Source organism: Carica papaya, chromosome 3 (genome assembly GCF_054855325.1).
Source record: "Carica papaya isolate Zhongbai chromosome 3, ASM5485532v1, whole genome shotgun sequence".
In the NCBI taxonomy this organism is placed as follows: domain Eukaryota; kingdom Viridiplantae; phylum Streptophyta; class Magnoliopsida; order Brassicales; family Caricaceae; genus Carica; species Carica papaya.
In genome coordinates, this window is record NC_142311.1 from 27229290 (window position 1) to 27244082 (window position 14793).

Here is a 14793-nt window from a genome sequence, read left to right on the forward strand (position 1 = left end):
TGATTTATACACAACATATGATATAGTTAATGTGATCACTTAGTTAAACCAAGTTATTTAATCAATTGTATAGTATAATATATATTACACAAGAGTTTATAAAATATTTTATTTTTAAAACTTATATAGATATATAATATATAGTTAAGAGCTTCAACAAAATATTTTATTTTAAGAATTTTTTTTAGAAAACTTTTAAAATATATATGTGCACATATTTAATTATAATATATAATTGTAACTAGACAGGAGCAAATAAGAATAAATAAATATTTCACTATTCTATACATGTATATTTTAATTCTGTTCAAATCCAAGTTATTCTAAATTCTAAAAACTAAATTAGCCAAAACTCAAAAACACAATTAGCCCCACCCCCTTTTTCTTTTGATCTTCCCTTTCCTCTGCTTATTTTTCGTTCGTCACACGGGTCTGGCCCGGAAATGAACCAAACCAGGCCGGACCCTTTATAAAACGTTCCCTTCCAAATGCCCGCCCTTCAGGGACAGAAAGGGAAGAGACTAGTTTTGTTTTCTTTCTTTCTGTTTTTCTCCCTTGAGAGTGAAACAAGGAGCAGGTCGGGAAGGTTTTTAATTTGGGTTCCCTCTTCCTTGATTGACAGAAAGAAAAGAGAAGTTTTTGCTCTTTCTTTCTTTCTTTCTTTCTTTCTTTCTTTCTTCAGAGTAAACAGAGGGCAGGTGAAGAAGGTTTTTAACTTGGCTACCACTTCCTTCATCGACAGAGAGAGAAGAATATTAGTTTTGTTCTTTCTTTCTCTTTTCAGAGTAAAAGAGGGGGCAGGTGAGGCAGTTGTCAGGGATGATGATGATGGTGAATGATTATGCTAATTAATTTAAATTAAGGAGTGCACGCAAGAGCTAAAGAGGACGTTTCTTAGGGAAGAAAGGGTATGTCTCCTCCTCTGCCCTTTTTCTTTCTTTTCTTTTGGGAATTCTAATATTTTCTTTTCTTTTCGTAAAATTAATCTGGGATTGTTGCTTTCTTTTTTGAGTCGGTTGATCGGGAATTATGTGATTTGAACATATTGGGTTATCTAATCTTGATTTTGGGAGTCTTGATTGAAATGGTTTTGAACACAGAGAATCTTGGTGCACACTCTAGAAATGTTTTCGGTGAACTGGAAATTGTGTTTCTTGGTTCTTCTGGGGAATCTTCTAGTTCGAGATCATCCAAAATCTGGAATCATCATCATCATCAAATTGATTTTGAAATTGATGATTCTTCAATGAACGTTTTCTTTCTAAAGTATATTGATAGATCCAGAAACTAAGCAGTTGTGAAGTGGTCAACCAACATATCTCATATCCCTTATTTTCCGTCTGTCCATTATCTTTCACTATCCTATTTTCTTTTTAATTACCTTAGAAGTAGGGAATAGCAGTTAGTATTTTCTGTATTTGAAGTATGAAAAATTAATGAAAAGAAAGATGAAGTTTATTCCAGAAAACCAGCGGTAATTTTCTCACCCAAAGCAGAAAAACTCATTTAATTTCACTCTTGCTCTGACTGGGACCTATCAATTGGTATCAGAGCCATGGTTACCGAGGAAAAAAGAATAGAAAAACTAGAAATCAGTCTGGAAGGAATACAAAACCGTTTGAGCCAATGGAGATCGGGTTCGCCAAGAAATTCTATCTGATCGAAGATTGCCTCCAGCGGCTTGCGGACACTCTGAAGATGAACGGAGAGGGCTCCAGTAGCAATATTATAGACTGCCCTGGACAGACACAAACCAACTACAATGAGCCGAAACCGCCCATGTGAATGGCGATCTACACATTACCACTACCGACAGTTGAATTACAGAACATAATTGTCGAAAACATTCAGAATGATTGTGATAAAAGCGCCGCCGAGGAAGAAAGAAGTTCAGATTCTACACTTGATTTCTACTGTGGTGAGCCGGGCAAGATGAGGTTCCCCTTCTATTCCAACAGTGTAAACTCTACTTGTAGCCCGTTCAAGTTAAACTGTAGTGGGTTAAGTCAGACGATACAACTAGTGGAGGGAGGAAGATGGTATGACGTGGAAATGGATACAAAAAAGGGACGATGGCGACGACCAGCATCAACTGCGTGCAGCAGTACCTTCTTCATTGCGGTTGTCTTATTTGTCATCTCTATACTCCCGCGATACCCAAAAAAAGGGAAAAGGTGAAAACGGAAGAGGAAGAAGGCGACCTGTGGAAGATATAGTGTTGCTGGGGTTGTTGGGAAGTTTTTAGCGAACATATTCTAAGTTGGGTTTGTGGGAGATATAGTGAAATCTGTCATGAGTTGGGAAGAAAGAAAATCAGTAAAGGCGCTAGGCAATGATAGGGAGAACCCAAGATTGATTCCCTATGGGGTACCCTTTTTTTCTTCCAATCTTCCTTTGTAGTTTTTATTGTGAACCCAATTCACTTTGAACCTTTATTTTTGGACTCCAATCTTAATTAAACAATTGAAATTTGTTTTTGTTGGAATGTAATTTTGAGAATTTATATCTACCTTCGTGATTTTAATTTTGAGCAGAGATGTAAAATGAAACATTATGTTATTTTGTTATTGTGTGGTGTATCCTGGCTATGTGATTTTGTTTATGAATAGATTCAAAAATGATAATTGACTTATGATAATAAAAAATATTAAATGAATGAAAATGTACATCTGGTGGTTGAGAAGTTTAGATAATGAAATTGTCCCAATTTTAATTTTTTTATTGCGTTTAAATTTTATTGTAATTTTTTGCAATAACATTATAAGTACATCCATTTACACTTCTTATGGTTAATTGAGGTTGATTGCAGATTCATAACTAGAAAAGAAATAGTCTTACTTCAATATAATTCGTTCAATATTGAGGGACAAGGACATTAAATGAATTTTTAAATAATCTAATTTGTAATAAGAAGAATAATTGGACTTTTAAAAAAATATATATATAATGATTATGAAAATGACATCATATATTATTTATTTGATGAATTGGAAAGGTTATCTTTGTTTGTTTTTCTCATGCTAAAATTGTGATCACAACTTTTATGACAAGAAATACTTTATCAAAACTAATTTGGATGGAGGAAAAAATTAAGAAACTCAGGTAGGTAAACTAGTCAAATTTTAATTATATTTTCCCTTTTGATGCATTTAAATTCTCATTCTCTTATCGGTTTGTAAAATTTATTATTAATTTTATTTATGAACAAATGTCAAATGCATGCACTTATAGGATAGTTAAATCCAAAATATACTTACAAATTATAACTAAAGTAGCTACTCTGTATAAAAGAATAGAGGGCTCATATCTTTTTACTCTGTGCAATTACATCTTGAATTTATAATAAAATGTTAATGTAATAATTAACATTTGATAATATTTTTAATAGAATTATAGTAATTCTATTGATTTTTGAAATTTTTAAAAGAATTCAAAAATCAAATTTTTGCAAAACCAACATGTAATCTCAAATTAATTTTGTTCATCTACCATGTTTGTCATATCAATTTACAAAATTTTTAAAAAATAAAAAATAAAAAAATAGAAAGAAAGACGTGCTCCTCTTTTTAATTGATCATTTACTTGGTTATATACTCATCTCCTTTATCCCGTGGATTTTTCAAAAATCACAAACTAGATGTTTTAAAAAGATGAGGGAGGAATAATTGGGGGGGGGGGGAAGTATATGTGTCCATCATTGAAGGAGGCCATCTGCGGAAAATTTAGGGAAGAAGAAGAATTGGGGCATTTGTGGAGTGGCTTTGAGATTTACAAAAATTAGGAATTTTATTTTTTTTAATTGAATATTTTTCAACTTATTTAAATTGAAATGATTATCATATCAACTATCACGTCAGATAATACATAACACTTAATATGAAAAAAAATATATTGTAATTTTAAGTCATTCATCAACATCGATAACACGTGATATGCATGTTAATGATGTTAGATTTTACAAATCTCTCGGTAACACGTGACATATATTTAATGATGTTAAATTATATAAACGTAAAGAACTAAATTCAATATTTTTTTTGAAGTACAAACATAAATTCAAAATATTGATTAAATCAAACAAAAATAAATAGTACAATAAGCAAAAATGTATTTGATCTTAAAAATATAATTTTCAAATAGAATTATATACTCATGTAAGATAGTTGTTATTGGTGATCTATTTTTGAATAATTTGTAACTTATGATTGATGACTTATAGCTAACAAATGATGATTTATGATTTTGTTACTTTTATCGTATAATTTTGAATCAAGTATGTATGTTCTGTTAAAAAAATATATAACTAATAATTACTTGATAAATAAGAGTTACTTCAATATTACTTGACAATAAATTTGTATTAATTATCACATCTAAACAACAAAATTATAAATTAACTAATGGTACCATATGATAACTATAAATTTATTATTTTATTATGATATAAGGTTTAACATTTACTTAGCTTTCAAACTCATTCTCTCTTAGGGGTTATTTAAACATTTAATATACCTAGCTTTGTTTTGTGTGCATATCCATAGAGCATTTTGATGTCTCCTTTTGCTGCCAAATAATTGAGTACAATTATCGTTTACATTAGTAGCCATTTAATAAATTTATTATTGTATATGTTTTATATAAAGTTATATAATGATTAATATTGATAATAAATATGATTGAAAAAATAAGTTATATCATATTTATTTATGTATTTATTTAAATATACGTAATAAAAAAACTAAGTTTATATAAAAAAATAATAAATATTATAAAAAATAAATAAAGAAAAAAAAGTGCACATAATTAGTAGAAGATTGTATTTTATAATAAGGTTAACATAACCTTTGAACTTAATATTATAGTGAATTTATTAGGCAAGATAATGAAAATGCTGAGACGAGTATGTTTCAGTGAAAATATTAATAAATTAATTTTGAAATAAAATAAAAACGAAACATATTATTGAAATATATAATGTTATTTAAAATATTTATTATTTTTTATATTATTTGTGCACTTATGTAATACATTACTACGAGTAATTTAATAACACTTTATTTATTCGTAAAATTGTTATTTTAATAATATATTAAATTAATTATTTTAAAATAAATATAATTTATTATTTGTATGTATCAAAACACATTATTACGAACAATCTTTATAATAATTTAATTACTTGTAAGATTATTATTTTATTAAGAGTAAATAACCATTTTAATACTTTAGTTCAAAGTAATTATTGCTATACTTTAGTTCAAAGTAATTTTTTTATTATAAATTAATCTCTAAATATTTAAATTCCCTTAATTTAAACTAAAAATAAATAAATTAAGGCTTGTTTGAAAAAATTAAGAAATTATTTTATTGAAAAGACAATTAATAAATTATTATAAAATATTAAAAAATTATTAGGAATCCTCATGCCTCACATTATAGATTTTCCCTTATCTCCATAGGCCAGCCGGCTGCTGGAATTCCCCAATACGTGCGTTTTGGGCGATGAAAATCACGTGCGCCACTCCTCCACCGCCACCTCTTAATTTATTTATTTATTTTTTTAATTTTTTAAAGCAAAAATTTCCCGGATAAGGGAGTAAGAATTAAGAGAAGAACAGGATTGTCTCCCTCCTTCACACTTTTTTTTTCCTTTTCCTTTTCAATCCCTCCCTCTCTCTCTCTCTCTCTCTCTCTCCATACCTTCCATTTCAAACGAGATAAACAAGCTGATGTCTTATTTGCCTCTCGCATTCTCCTCCTCTATCACCACCACCGCAGCAGCATCCTCCACCGTTCCTAGGGTTCCATTCTCCTCCCGTAGCTACGCTTCTGCAAACTCTTGCAATCGTTTCGTTGTTCTTCGATCATACTGTTTGCAAAGGCCTGTATATCAGCGCAATCTCTCTTTGTTACGAGTTAAGGCAATGGCGAAGCTGGTTCAGGATAAGGAAGCAATTGTCGCCGCCAGTTCTTCCGGCGTCCCGGATGAGGAGGAGGAGGAGGAGGAGGAGAGGAGGAAGAAGGAGCTCGGTCACTCCCGCACGTTTCTCGATGCGCGCAGCGAACAAGGTTCGGTTTCTTGAAAGTGTGTTAATCGAGTGTCGATTTGCTTTGTTGCTCGGTCTATTATTTGTGGTGCTGGCTGCCTTTTGGTTGGTAGCTGAGAAAATGTGAGAGGTCGGAATGAAGCAAGTGTGGGATGTGGTGACTTTTTCTCGGCGATCGAGATTATTTGTGTTTTCTTCCTAATGGCGAGAAACTGTTTTACGAAGAAAGAGGACAGATTATGTAATACTGCTGAAATGCTATAGTTATCTTAATTTTATAGGTCAAATCTGATTAGCGAACAAATTTTGTTTTTTTAGATGATTTATGTAAAGTTCGCTGCAATCAAAACAATGTAGCTATAGAAATTCTTCGGAAAGATTAAGCAAAAATTTTATTTTTATTTTTCATTATTTTTAAAATCTTAAAATCTTTAAATAACTCAAATATCTACGATGTTGCTTGCGTTGAGTTTCAATTCATGGATTGGTTTATTGATTTATATTTAATTTTTACGTGGGCCCGGTAACCTGATGCTAGCAGGCAAAGGAAAGAAACATGATAGCTTGATGTTGTTTTGTAACCTGACCTGAGAAAGGAAAAGAATATCTGCCCCATCCTTGTTTTCTGAAAATGTACTTTTCTGGACAAGATACTGTGTAATGTCCAAAATGCGATTGTACCTCCAGCCTCCAGGCTCCATTCGCTGCTTTCAATCATGTGCTACTAGCCTGGTAATTCCGGGTAGATAGAAAAATTATGGGAATAGGATCCCTGGATGTGGCCACTTTTATTGGATAAGCTACCATGTCTATTTTCATCAAATCATGAGTTCTTTTATTGCTTCCAGCGCTCAAGATGCACCTTCCGTATTTGACTTGGGATAGTGCCGTAAACAAGTAAAAGGTTCCTTAGGATGAGCAGGGAATTATAGGTCAGATCTCTAGTCATTCTTTGTGTACGCTTTATTTATTCTCCTACCCACCTCTCCTTGTCTTCCTCCATAAATTATTCAAATTCTCTCTCTCATGTGAAGCTTGTTCGCTTTATCCTGTGCTATTTGGTTGCTGACCCATACTTTACCATGGCTATCAGTGTGAGAGAAATAACCTCACAAAAAAATTATTAATGAGAGCGCTTTAATTGGGAATAACAGGTGGGAACGCTGCGTCATACTTTTCCATGTGGATCAATGTGAACGTTTTTATTCTTTTGGTTTGTCAGAGTTGGTTTAAAGGTCTGTCTTATTCCTAATTTGGCTTCCGCGTTCATTTTTTAGAGGAAGAATTGCATGATAAATGATATATAAATAATGAGCTTTGTCATTTTCCTGGAGGGGGGTGTATCGAATTGCTAGTTTTGTAGTTATAATTTGGGCACTTTGTCATGCTAGATCTTGTTTCTTATCATTTTTCCAAGTCTTGTACACTTTGATTTTACAATCCAAAGTTGGAATATATACTTCAGTGGATGCATCTTAGATTTGTCGTGTCTAATGGGAAAAAGGGCTTTGCTTTGAAGGTGGTGTTGGATGCTAGGAAAACTTAGTATGCCACTGCATATGAAGCATGGCGGTGGGGGAAAAACATTACGTTGTCATACTGAACATGGGTTTAATATACATCATAGCCTATTATGAGAAGTGCCAAGATCAACATTATGACAAGAGGAGTTCAATTATAAAAAATTTACATATAAGTTCAAATTGTTCTAAATATATCTTCCATTTCGTAGTCTGGTTGTAATCTTGTTCCCTTCTAGAGATTTCTCTGTGGTGGAAGTCATATGTTTGGTGAAGAATGGAACCTAGCATTGGGATAACATACTTATGTGTAGGAGCTTCCTAGTAATGATTTAGAAGGAAGAGTTTTATAGAACTTAAACAAGGTTCTAAGAGCAAACATGACGAAAGACGAGTAAAGAGAGGCTAGAAAGAAGGGTTTAAGGTAAGTGAAGGCGACAGAAGGATGGCAATACTGAAGTAACTGACGACTAAATGGCATGTACAGTTTTCTATATTTGTTGTATATGTATGTATATGTTGGTATGTGCATTGATAAAAGTTGAAATCTGTGAATATGGATCTTATGCTGCTTGAAAAAGTTTAATCTGTATTACTACTATTATTAATATTATTATACTGTTACTATTATTGTTATTTTTTTTTAATTTTTATTATTTCCCCTTATGCTGTACATTTCTTTGCAGAGCTCCTGTCTGGTATTGGGAAGGAAGCGGAAGCTGGCATGCTGCCTTCTGGTGTTGCTACAGGAATGGAACAACTATATCAGAATTATAAAAATGCAGTAAATAAAATGCTAAAACTCATTTTTTGTCTATCTATCTGAGTATCCTTTAGGTACATATTTAATATTCTTGGGAAATATGCCACATTTTGTCTATCCCTTTTCTTTATGCCTTTACAATCGAAAGTAATGTCTTCAGGTCCTATAGTTTACCAGGAGTCCAAATTGTTAACATGGTTGAAAATAACTATAGAATATGCAAATGATGGAACCAAGATAGAAATTAACATCACATGGGAATTTCATGCTAACAAGCACTTGAAATTCATAAACTAAAGTAGTATTTTCTTCAAGGGGGCGGTACCCCCTGGGTACCTTTGTACACAATAATATTTCACTTTATTTTTTTTAAAAAAGTAGCATTTTTTTCAAGATCATGTGATTTACTTCTCCTTACATTTTTTTCTGATTTATAAGTTTAGACAAAGAGAACTTCTAGGTTGCCATTAGGACAATGCATCAAGGATCCAAATTTATGTGATCAACAAAGGGAATTGTGCTTAACTGCTTTTCTTTTTTGGTATAGAAAGACCAGGCCTTAAGTAACCAAATTTTTATTATTATTATTTTTTGAAATAAAAGTGAAATATTATTATCCACAAAGGTACCAAGGAGGTACCGCCCAAATACAAAATAGTTATATATCAATTAAGTGGGCAATGATTAAATCAATGTCATCCCAATTTTTAATGTCATGATTCATCAAAATCAAAGTAAAAGTATGTATCCATCTATTTCTAATGTTTACAAAATTAGTTTCTATACCTTCAAAAGCTCTCGCGTTTTTTTTCTTCCACACTACCCAAAAAATGGTCAGTGGTATTAAGAAAAAATATTATTTCTTTTTACAAACACACGCCCACTCTCCTAACTCATCGCTAACACTCCCAGCCATGACCCAATTCAACCCCATAAGCCCGAAAACAGTATACCATAAGCTTTGAGTCACTGGACATCCCAGTAGTAAATGATAACATCTTTTCTCGTCAGCTTTGTATAGATAACATCTGTTAACCACTGTGATTCCTTTCCTTTTCAGCATGTCAAGTGTCAAAATACGTTCTTTAGCCGCTTCCCAATCAAAAAATGCCATTCTAGGTGGCTAAACCAAACTTTTATATTGCACAAGAGAAAAAGAGATTCAAATCTACTAAGTTCTATTTTAAGATACGGCTAAAAGAACTATGGTGTTTGAACTTGTTAAAGATGTCTCTAAAACATGTTCTTGTTTTGTTGGGTAAAAATAAAATAATGTGAAAGGAACCTAGATTTTTTTCTCTTGTGCGTGCTTAGACTTATTTCCAAGTGCTCATGTTAAGCTTTTTGCAGCATAATTTTTGTTTCCGTGTTGAAGGTTTCTCTAATCTATTAAAAACGAGTTTCGGGAGCATATTTTTATTTGGGAAGGTGAATGCCTCTCTTAGGGTTTCCTTTTTGTTTGAGAAGCTGTTCAAGAATGTATTCTTACTCTTGGCATGTTGATCAAAAGAGGCAAAATTTTGGTGAATGGGTGTTATTTGTACAAGAGTAAGGTAAAGGCATGCAATTTTATCCTTCTTTAGTGTCCATTAAGACATGGTTTGTAGCTTTTTTGGGTTTAGATTGGATTACTGCAAGCATAGTGAAAAAGGAGCTTTCGGCATAGAGAGACCTCCAAAGAGATAAGCAGACAATTAGACTCATCCTTTTGGTTATCTTTTGAGTCATTTGAAAATAGAGGAATAAAAGGACTTTTGAGGGGTTAGAAGGCAGCTTTGATAGTATAAAGGATTCTTTGTTTCAAGCTCTGAGCATTTTTTATCAAGGTTCAACATCTGTATTTAAATGAGGAATTAGGAGACCTTATTGATATTTTGTTAAGTTTTTAAATTTTTATTTGCGGGTTGCATCCCCTTAGTGCTTTTTGAATAATAACGTATTTTTTATTCAAAAAATCTAACATCTATTAAAAAGTATTTAAATGAGGAATTAGGATTAGATACTAATAGGATTTAAATAATAACATTTTTTGTTAAGCATGTTTTTCCATTATCCAACTTTACTAACTATTCTGTTTAGAATTCTCACAGGGCTATTGATAGAATAGAGGGTCAAATGAGAAGGTTCTTTGGTTAGGTGTTGGTGAGGAAAATAGGGATCATCTACTCAATTAGGATGTGTGTTGCAAATCCAAGAGTTCTTGAGGGTTAGGGATAAGAAATCTTGGATTAAAAATATATTTCTATCAGCTAAATGACTTTGATGTTTACTAAGGGTACCAGATTCCTTATGGTATGGGATGGGTGGGATGTCTTAGTTGGGAGTATGTCAGTCACCATAGCCCCTAGAAAGCTATCTCCCAAGCTTACATTACTTTCCTACCCCACACCCAGATACAAGTGGAAGATGGCTCTCGCTTGAGGTTTTGGGAAGACTGATGGATGGGCAGCCAATCTTTAGCTTCTTAATTCCCAAGGCTCTACAATTTTTGTCTTTTACACCATGTGCATATTTCCTGTTTTATGAGATCCACTGACAGTAGCACTTCTTGGAACTTTTACCTTTCTTGCAATCCTTTCGACATGGAGATTTCTGACATGTTAACCTTATTGGATCTTTTGGCACCTATCTCGTTGTTCACCCGACATGATCAAAGATCATCTTGGAATCTTTAGTATTTTCATGTGGAAGTTCTTCTTTCAATGCTGTACTAGTGTCCCTACCAACAACTATATTGCCAAGGTATTCTGGAAGGCTCCCGCTCCTTTGAAGGTAAAGTTTTTTGTTTGGATTGCTATTCATCATAAACTGAACACTAATGATTTGCTCCAAGTCCTCCACCCTTACCGGGTCTTCTCTTTGGACGTCTGTGTCATGTGCTTTAAGAGTGGGGGAACTTATGCCTATTTGTTTCTCCATTGCGACATTGCTTGGAAACTTTGGACGGATCTCTTTAATTTTTTATTCCATTGCTATTTCCCTCCTATGGTAGAAAATTTCCTTTCAGTCTATATTTCAAAGAGAGGCTTGAGGAAAAAGGGTTTACCTCCTGTGGCAATGTGGCAATGTGGCAATGTGTTCGCTGGTCTTTGGTGCATTTGGCTTGTTTGTAACTCTTTTATCTTTAACAACAGACTCACTACTTTCACTAATCTTTAGGAGAGCATTACTTTTTTGGCTACCCTTTGGGCCAAGGTGCGTGGTCATTTTTGTGGCATCAACATTTCTATTCTCCACATAAATTGGGTTATTTTTATTAAAAGCACGTAGTCTTTTTGTTTGTTTGTCCTTTCTCCCTCCTTATTTCTTTCTAGGTTTGCGGTTTCATTGTATCTTTTGGGGGATAACTTGTTCTTCTTTGATGTAATTTTCTCTATCTCTTTCTCAATAAAATCTTTTTTTTTTTTTATCGAAAAAAGGATAAATATGAATGTAGTTTCTAGGATGTGGGAGTAGATAATTCCAGCTAGGGAAGTTATTATCTTAAAAGCATTATGCTTTCTTATCTAAAGATAGAGAGTAACAATTTGAATTGGATAGGCTTAAATTTATTGGTAAGTTTCTTGAATACTTTAAGTTCTAGGAGATCTTTGGGTTTTCTCTTAACGAACTCATACTATTAATTAAAAATATATTTTTTTGATAATGTTGGAAAGACTGCATGGGGAGAGAGATGTATCAAAGATTGTATATGAAAAAAGACACATTTCAGGAGTGTATTCAGTTGAATATTGTCAACACCAATAGAATTGATCTCTAGTTGGATTGTTGGCTTTAGGGCGATGTGTTGAGGACTAGGGTTTTACAGATTTATGCTATTGCTCAACATAAAGATATATCTGTTAAAACAAGGCCATTAGTAATGATGAATGTAGGAGGGAGTGGCATGGGGAGGTCTTGAGGAACCTTAATGATCGGAACATTACTGAACATGAAGCCTTACTGTCTACGCTAGAGTTGGTTGCTTTAAATGAAGATTATGATCAACCAGTTTGGAAATTCAATACTTCTAGGCAATTTGCCTTCAGATCATCTTGCAGGCACTTGACAAAGAAGGAGTCAGTGGCGAGTAGTTTTCCTTATAGACAGATTTGGAAGATGAAGATCCCCCTTTAGGGTTGCTTTTTCTTTTGCATATGAAGCAGGTAGGAAGTGTATTTTGACTACAGATAAGTTAAAGAAGGGGAGAAAGATTTTGGTTAATTGGTGTTGTTTATGTGAGAGGGCATATGAAACATGCAATCATTTGTTCCTTTGGTGTCTCGTGCATAGTTTGTGGTCAATGGCATATAGGTTGTTTAGAGTTAATTGGGTTGTTGCTGGTGCTTTGAAAGAAGAACTATGGGCGTGGAAAGGTTTTGCCAAAAGGAAGAAAAGTCCGAGGCTTGTTTCTCTGGCGATACTTTGGGTTGTTTGGAAGGAAAGAAACAAAATAGTTTTTGAAGTGTTAGAAGAGAGTATTGACGGAATGCGAGAGCGATGGTTTCAGATCCTTGGTCTTTTGGTTATAGGTAAACAGTTATATTACATGGAAGATTTAGGAGAATTTATTGATATTATTATCGATTTGTAAATAATTTTGTACATGGTTTGACACCTCTTTGGTATCTATATTTCATGATACTTCTTATACTTGTTTTTTAAAAGAAATAATTCTTTTTTGATATTCTTTGTGAAAACATGAAATTTTTGTTCAAAAATATGGTTAGTCTGGTACTTGTACGATTTGTTGTCAGAGATTAGATGCAAATGACAATTTTTATACAATCGAAAGATGGCTTGGAGTTTATGGTCTCAACCTTTTGCGGTCTCTGGGGAGATGTGGGTCGCTTCCTCTATCTTCAAAGATTTCTTCAATATCCTCTTGAGAGGGCAAGGTTTGGGCCTTATGATTGGAGTGAAATGCCAAAATTTTTAATAAATTAATAGGCTATTCTAGACTTATTTGGATATAATTGTGTTTTTGTCTTTTCCGGAGAATATGCCTTTGTCTAGTTTACGAAGGAATTTGGGATGTTTTATTTGTTGAGGTCTTCCTTTTCTCCTTTCTTACCTTTTGGTTTTGTTTCCTATTCTTTTTTGAGAATGCCTGTCCTCACTCTTTGTGATTTTTTCTTCCCCTCGTGATTTTGTTTCTTCTTTTATGACAATATATATGATTCCTCTGCTATGTTCATAATAATTACTTCTGTTTGGCCATAATTGTATTTCAGGTTTTAAAAAGTGGAGATCCCAGGGCAAATGAGATTGTCTTGTCAAATATGGCTGTTGCCTTTGATCGTATACTTTTGGACGTGGAGGTAATTCTACTCTAGATTTCCAACAAGTTATTTCTGTATCTTACATTTGTGTAGCCAGATTTCTGTTCATGGAAAGATTGAATTTGTTCATATCTCTTGTACATAATTTGGGAAAAAAATTTCAGGATCCCTTCATCTTCTCCCCATATCACAAAGCAAGGAGAGAGCCATTTGATTACTACATGTTTGGTCAAAATTATATTCGACCTTTGGTCAACTTCAAGTGAGTTGATATTTGCGACATTTCTCCTTCTTTATTTGCTTCCATTTGGTTGTGTTGAAGTGGTTTGCACTTATAGTTAGTGTTGGCTATCAAAATTCTAATATTTGGTCATTTCTCCAAAATCACTACTTCCTGTTCATGTTATCAGTATGTCTTTAATATGTAGATGTTCCTTTTAATTTTATAATAATTTGTCAGGAGCCCTTGACATGAACTCCAACAATGCTGTGGTAGTGAACTGAAAAAGTCCTTAGGAGAAATAGAGTAGAGTTTAGAGATGAGCATAATATGAAGAAGAGGGAGAGAGATGAGAGAATCGAGAGGAAATCCCAAATGGGAATGCTGATTGAGTATTCTCAATATTGTCTGGAAAATTAGCATAATCCTGCACATTGTGGTTGCACTTCATTCCTACCTTCTTCTGAAAAATGTGCTCAATACGAACATAATTAAAACAAACAACAAACTAGCACAAAAGAAGAGAGAATTGGCTAATGAAATACTGTTTCAACCACCCAGCTTTCTCAGCAATTAGTTTTATTTTTCAGAAATGCATTGAAGTAAAAGATGCCAACCTGGACGCCAGCTCACTCATCCTTGCTGTTTCCTTTTTTTTTTTGAAATAAAAGTGAGAAAATATATTAAATATAGGCACTAAGGGGATGCCACCTGTATACAAAAGATTTACGGATTGGTAAGAGTATCTACAATAGAAGCAAAATAAAAAATACTATTAAGGTTGTGCTGAAGAACAATAAAACCAAACAGGTACAACCATTTATCCTTGATAGCGACAAAATCTGATTCTTTACCCTCAGAAGCTCTGTTGTTCTTTTCTTTCCAAATAATCCAAAAGATAATCAGAGGAGTGATTTTCTTATTAAATTTTCTCTTGCACAGGCCTTCCCAGGCAAAAAGTTCATCCTTAACAGACCCGGTA

General features: G+C 33.1%; 1 protein-coding gene and 1 long non-coding RNA gene across 12 annotated transcripts in view; both read left to right on the top strand.

Moving 5' to 3' along the window:
* The first annotated feature begins 261 nt into the window (after positions 1 to 261).
* Positions 262 to 2509, top strand: LOC110806600 (uncharacterized). Its single transcript, XR_002538313.2, has 2 exons — positions 262 to 908; positions 1101 to 2509. It is a non-coding gene; the product is annotated as an uncharacterized LOC110806600 (long non-coding RNA).
* Positions 2510 to 5610: 3101 nt separating this feature from the next.
* The window catches only part of ATS1 (phospholipid/glycerol acyltransferase family protein), a 50198-nt gene continuing 41015 nt past the window's right edge, over positions 5611 to 14793 (top strand). For 5 of the 11 annotated variants that reach the window (XR_015817981.1, XR_015817983.1, XR_015817980.1 and 2 more), the window contains exons 1-4: positions 5611 to 6069; positions 8254 to 8351; positions 13544 to 13630; positions 13756 to 13853. Coding sequence is in view for 5 of the 11 variants with exons in the window: in XM_088216395.1 (XP_088072521.1) it covers positions 5730 to 6069; positions 8254 to 8351; positions 13544 to 13630; positions 13756 to 13853 (623 nt within the window). In the remaining 6 variants the exon portion in view is untranslated. The remainder of the gene's footprint in view (positions 6070 to 8253; positions 8352 to 13543; positions 13631 to 13755; positions 13854 to 14793) is intronic. The other 6 variants (XR_015817984.1, XR_015817985.1, XM_088216394.1 and 3 more) reach the window with 3 other exon arrangements.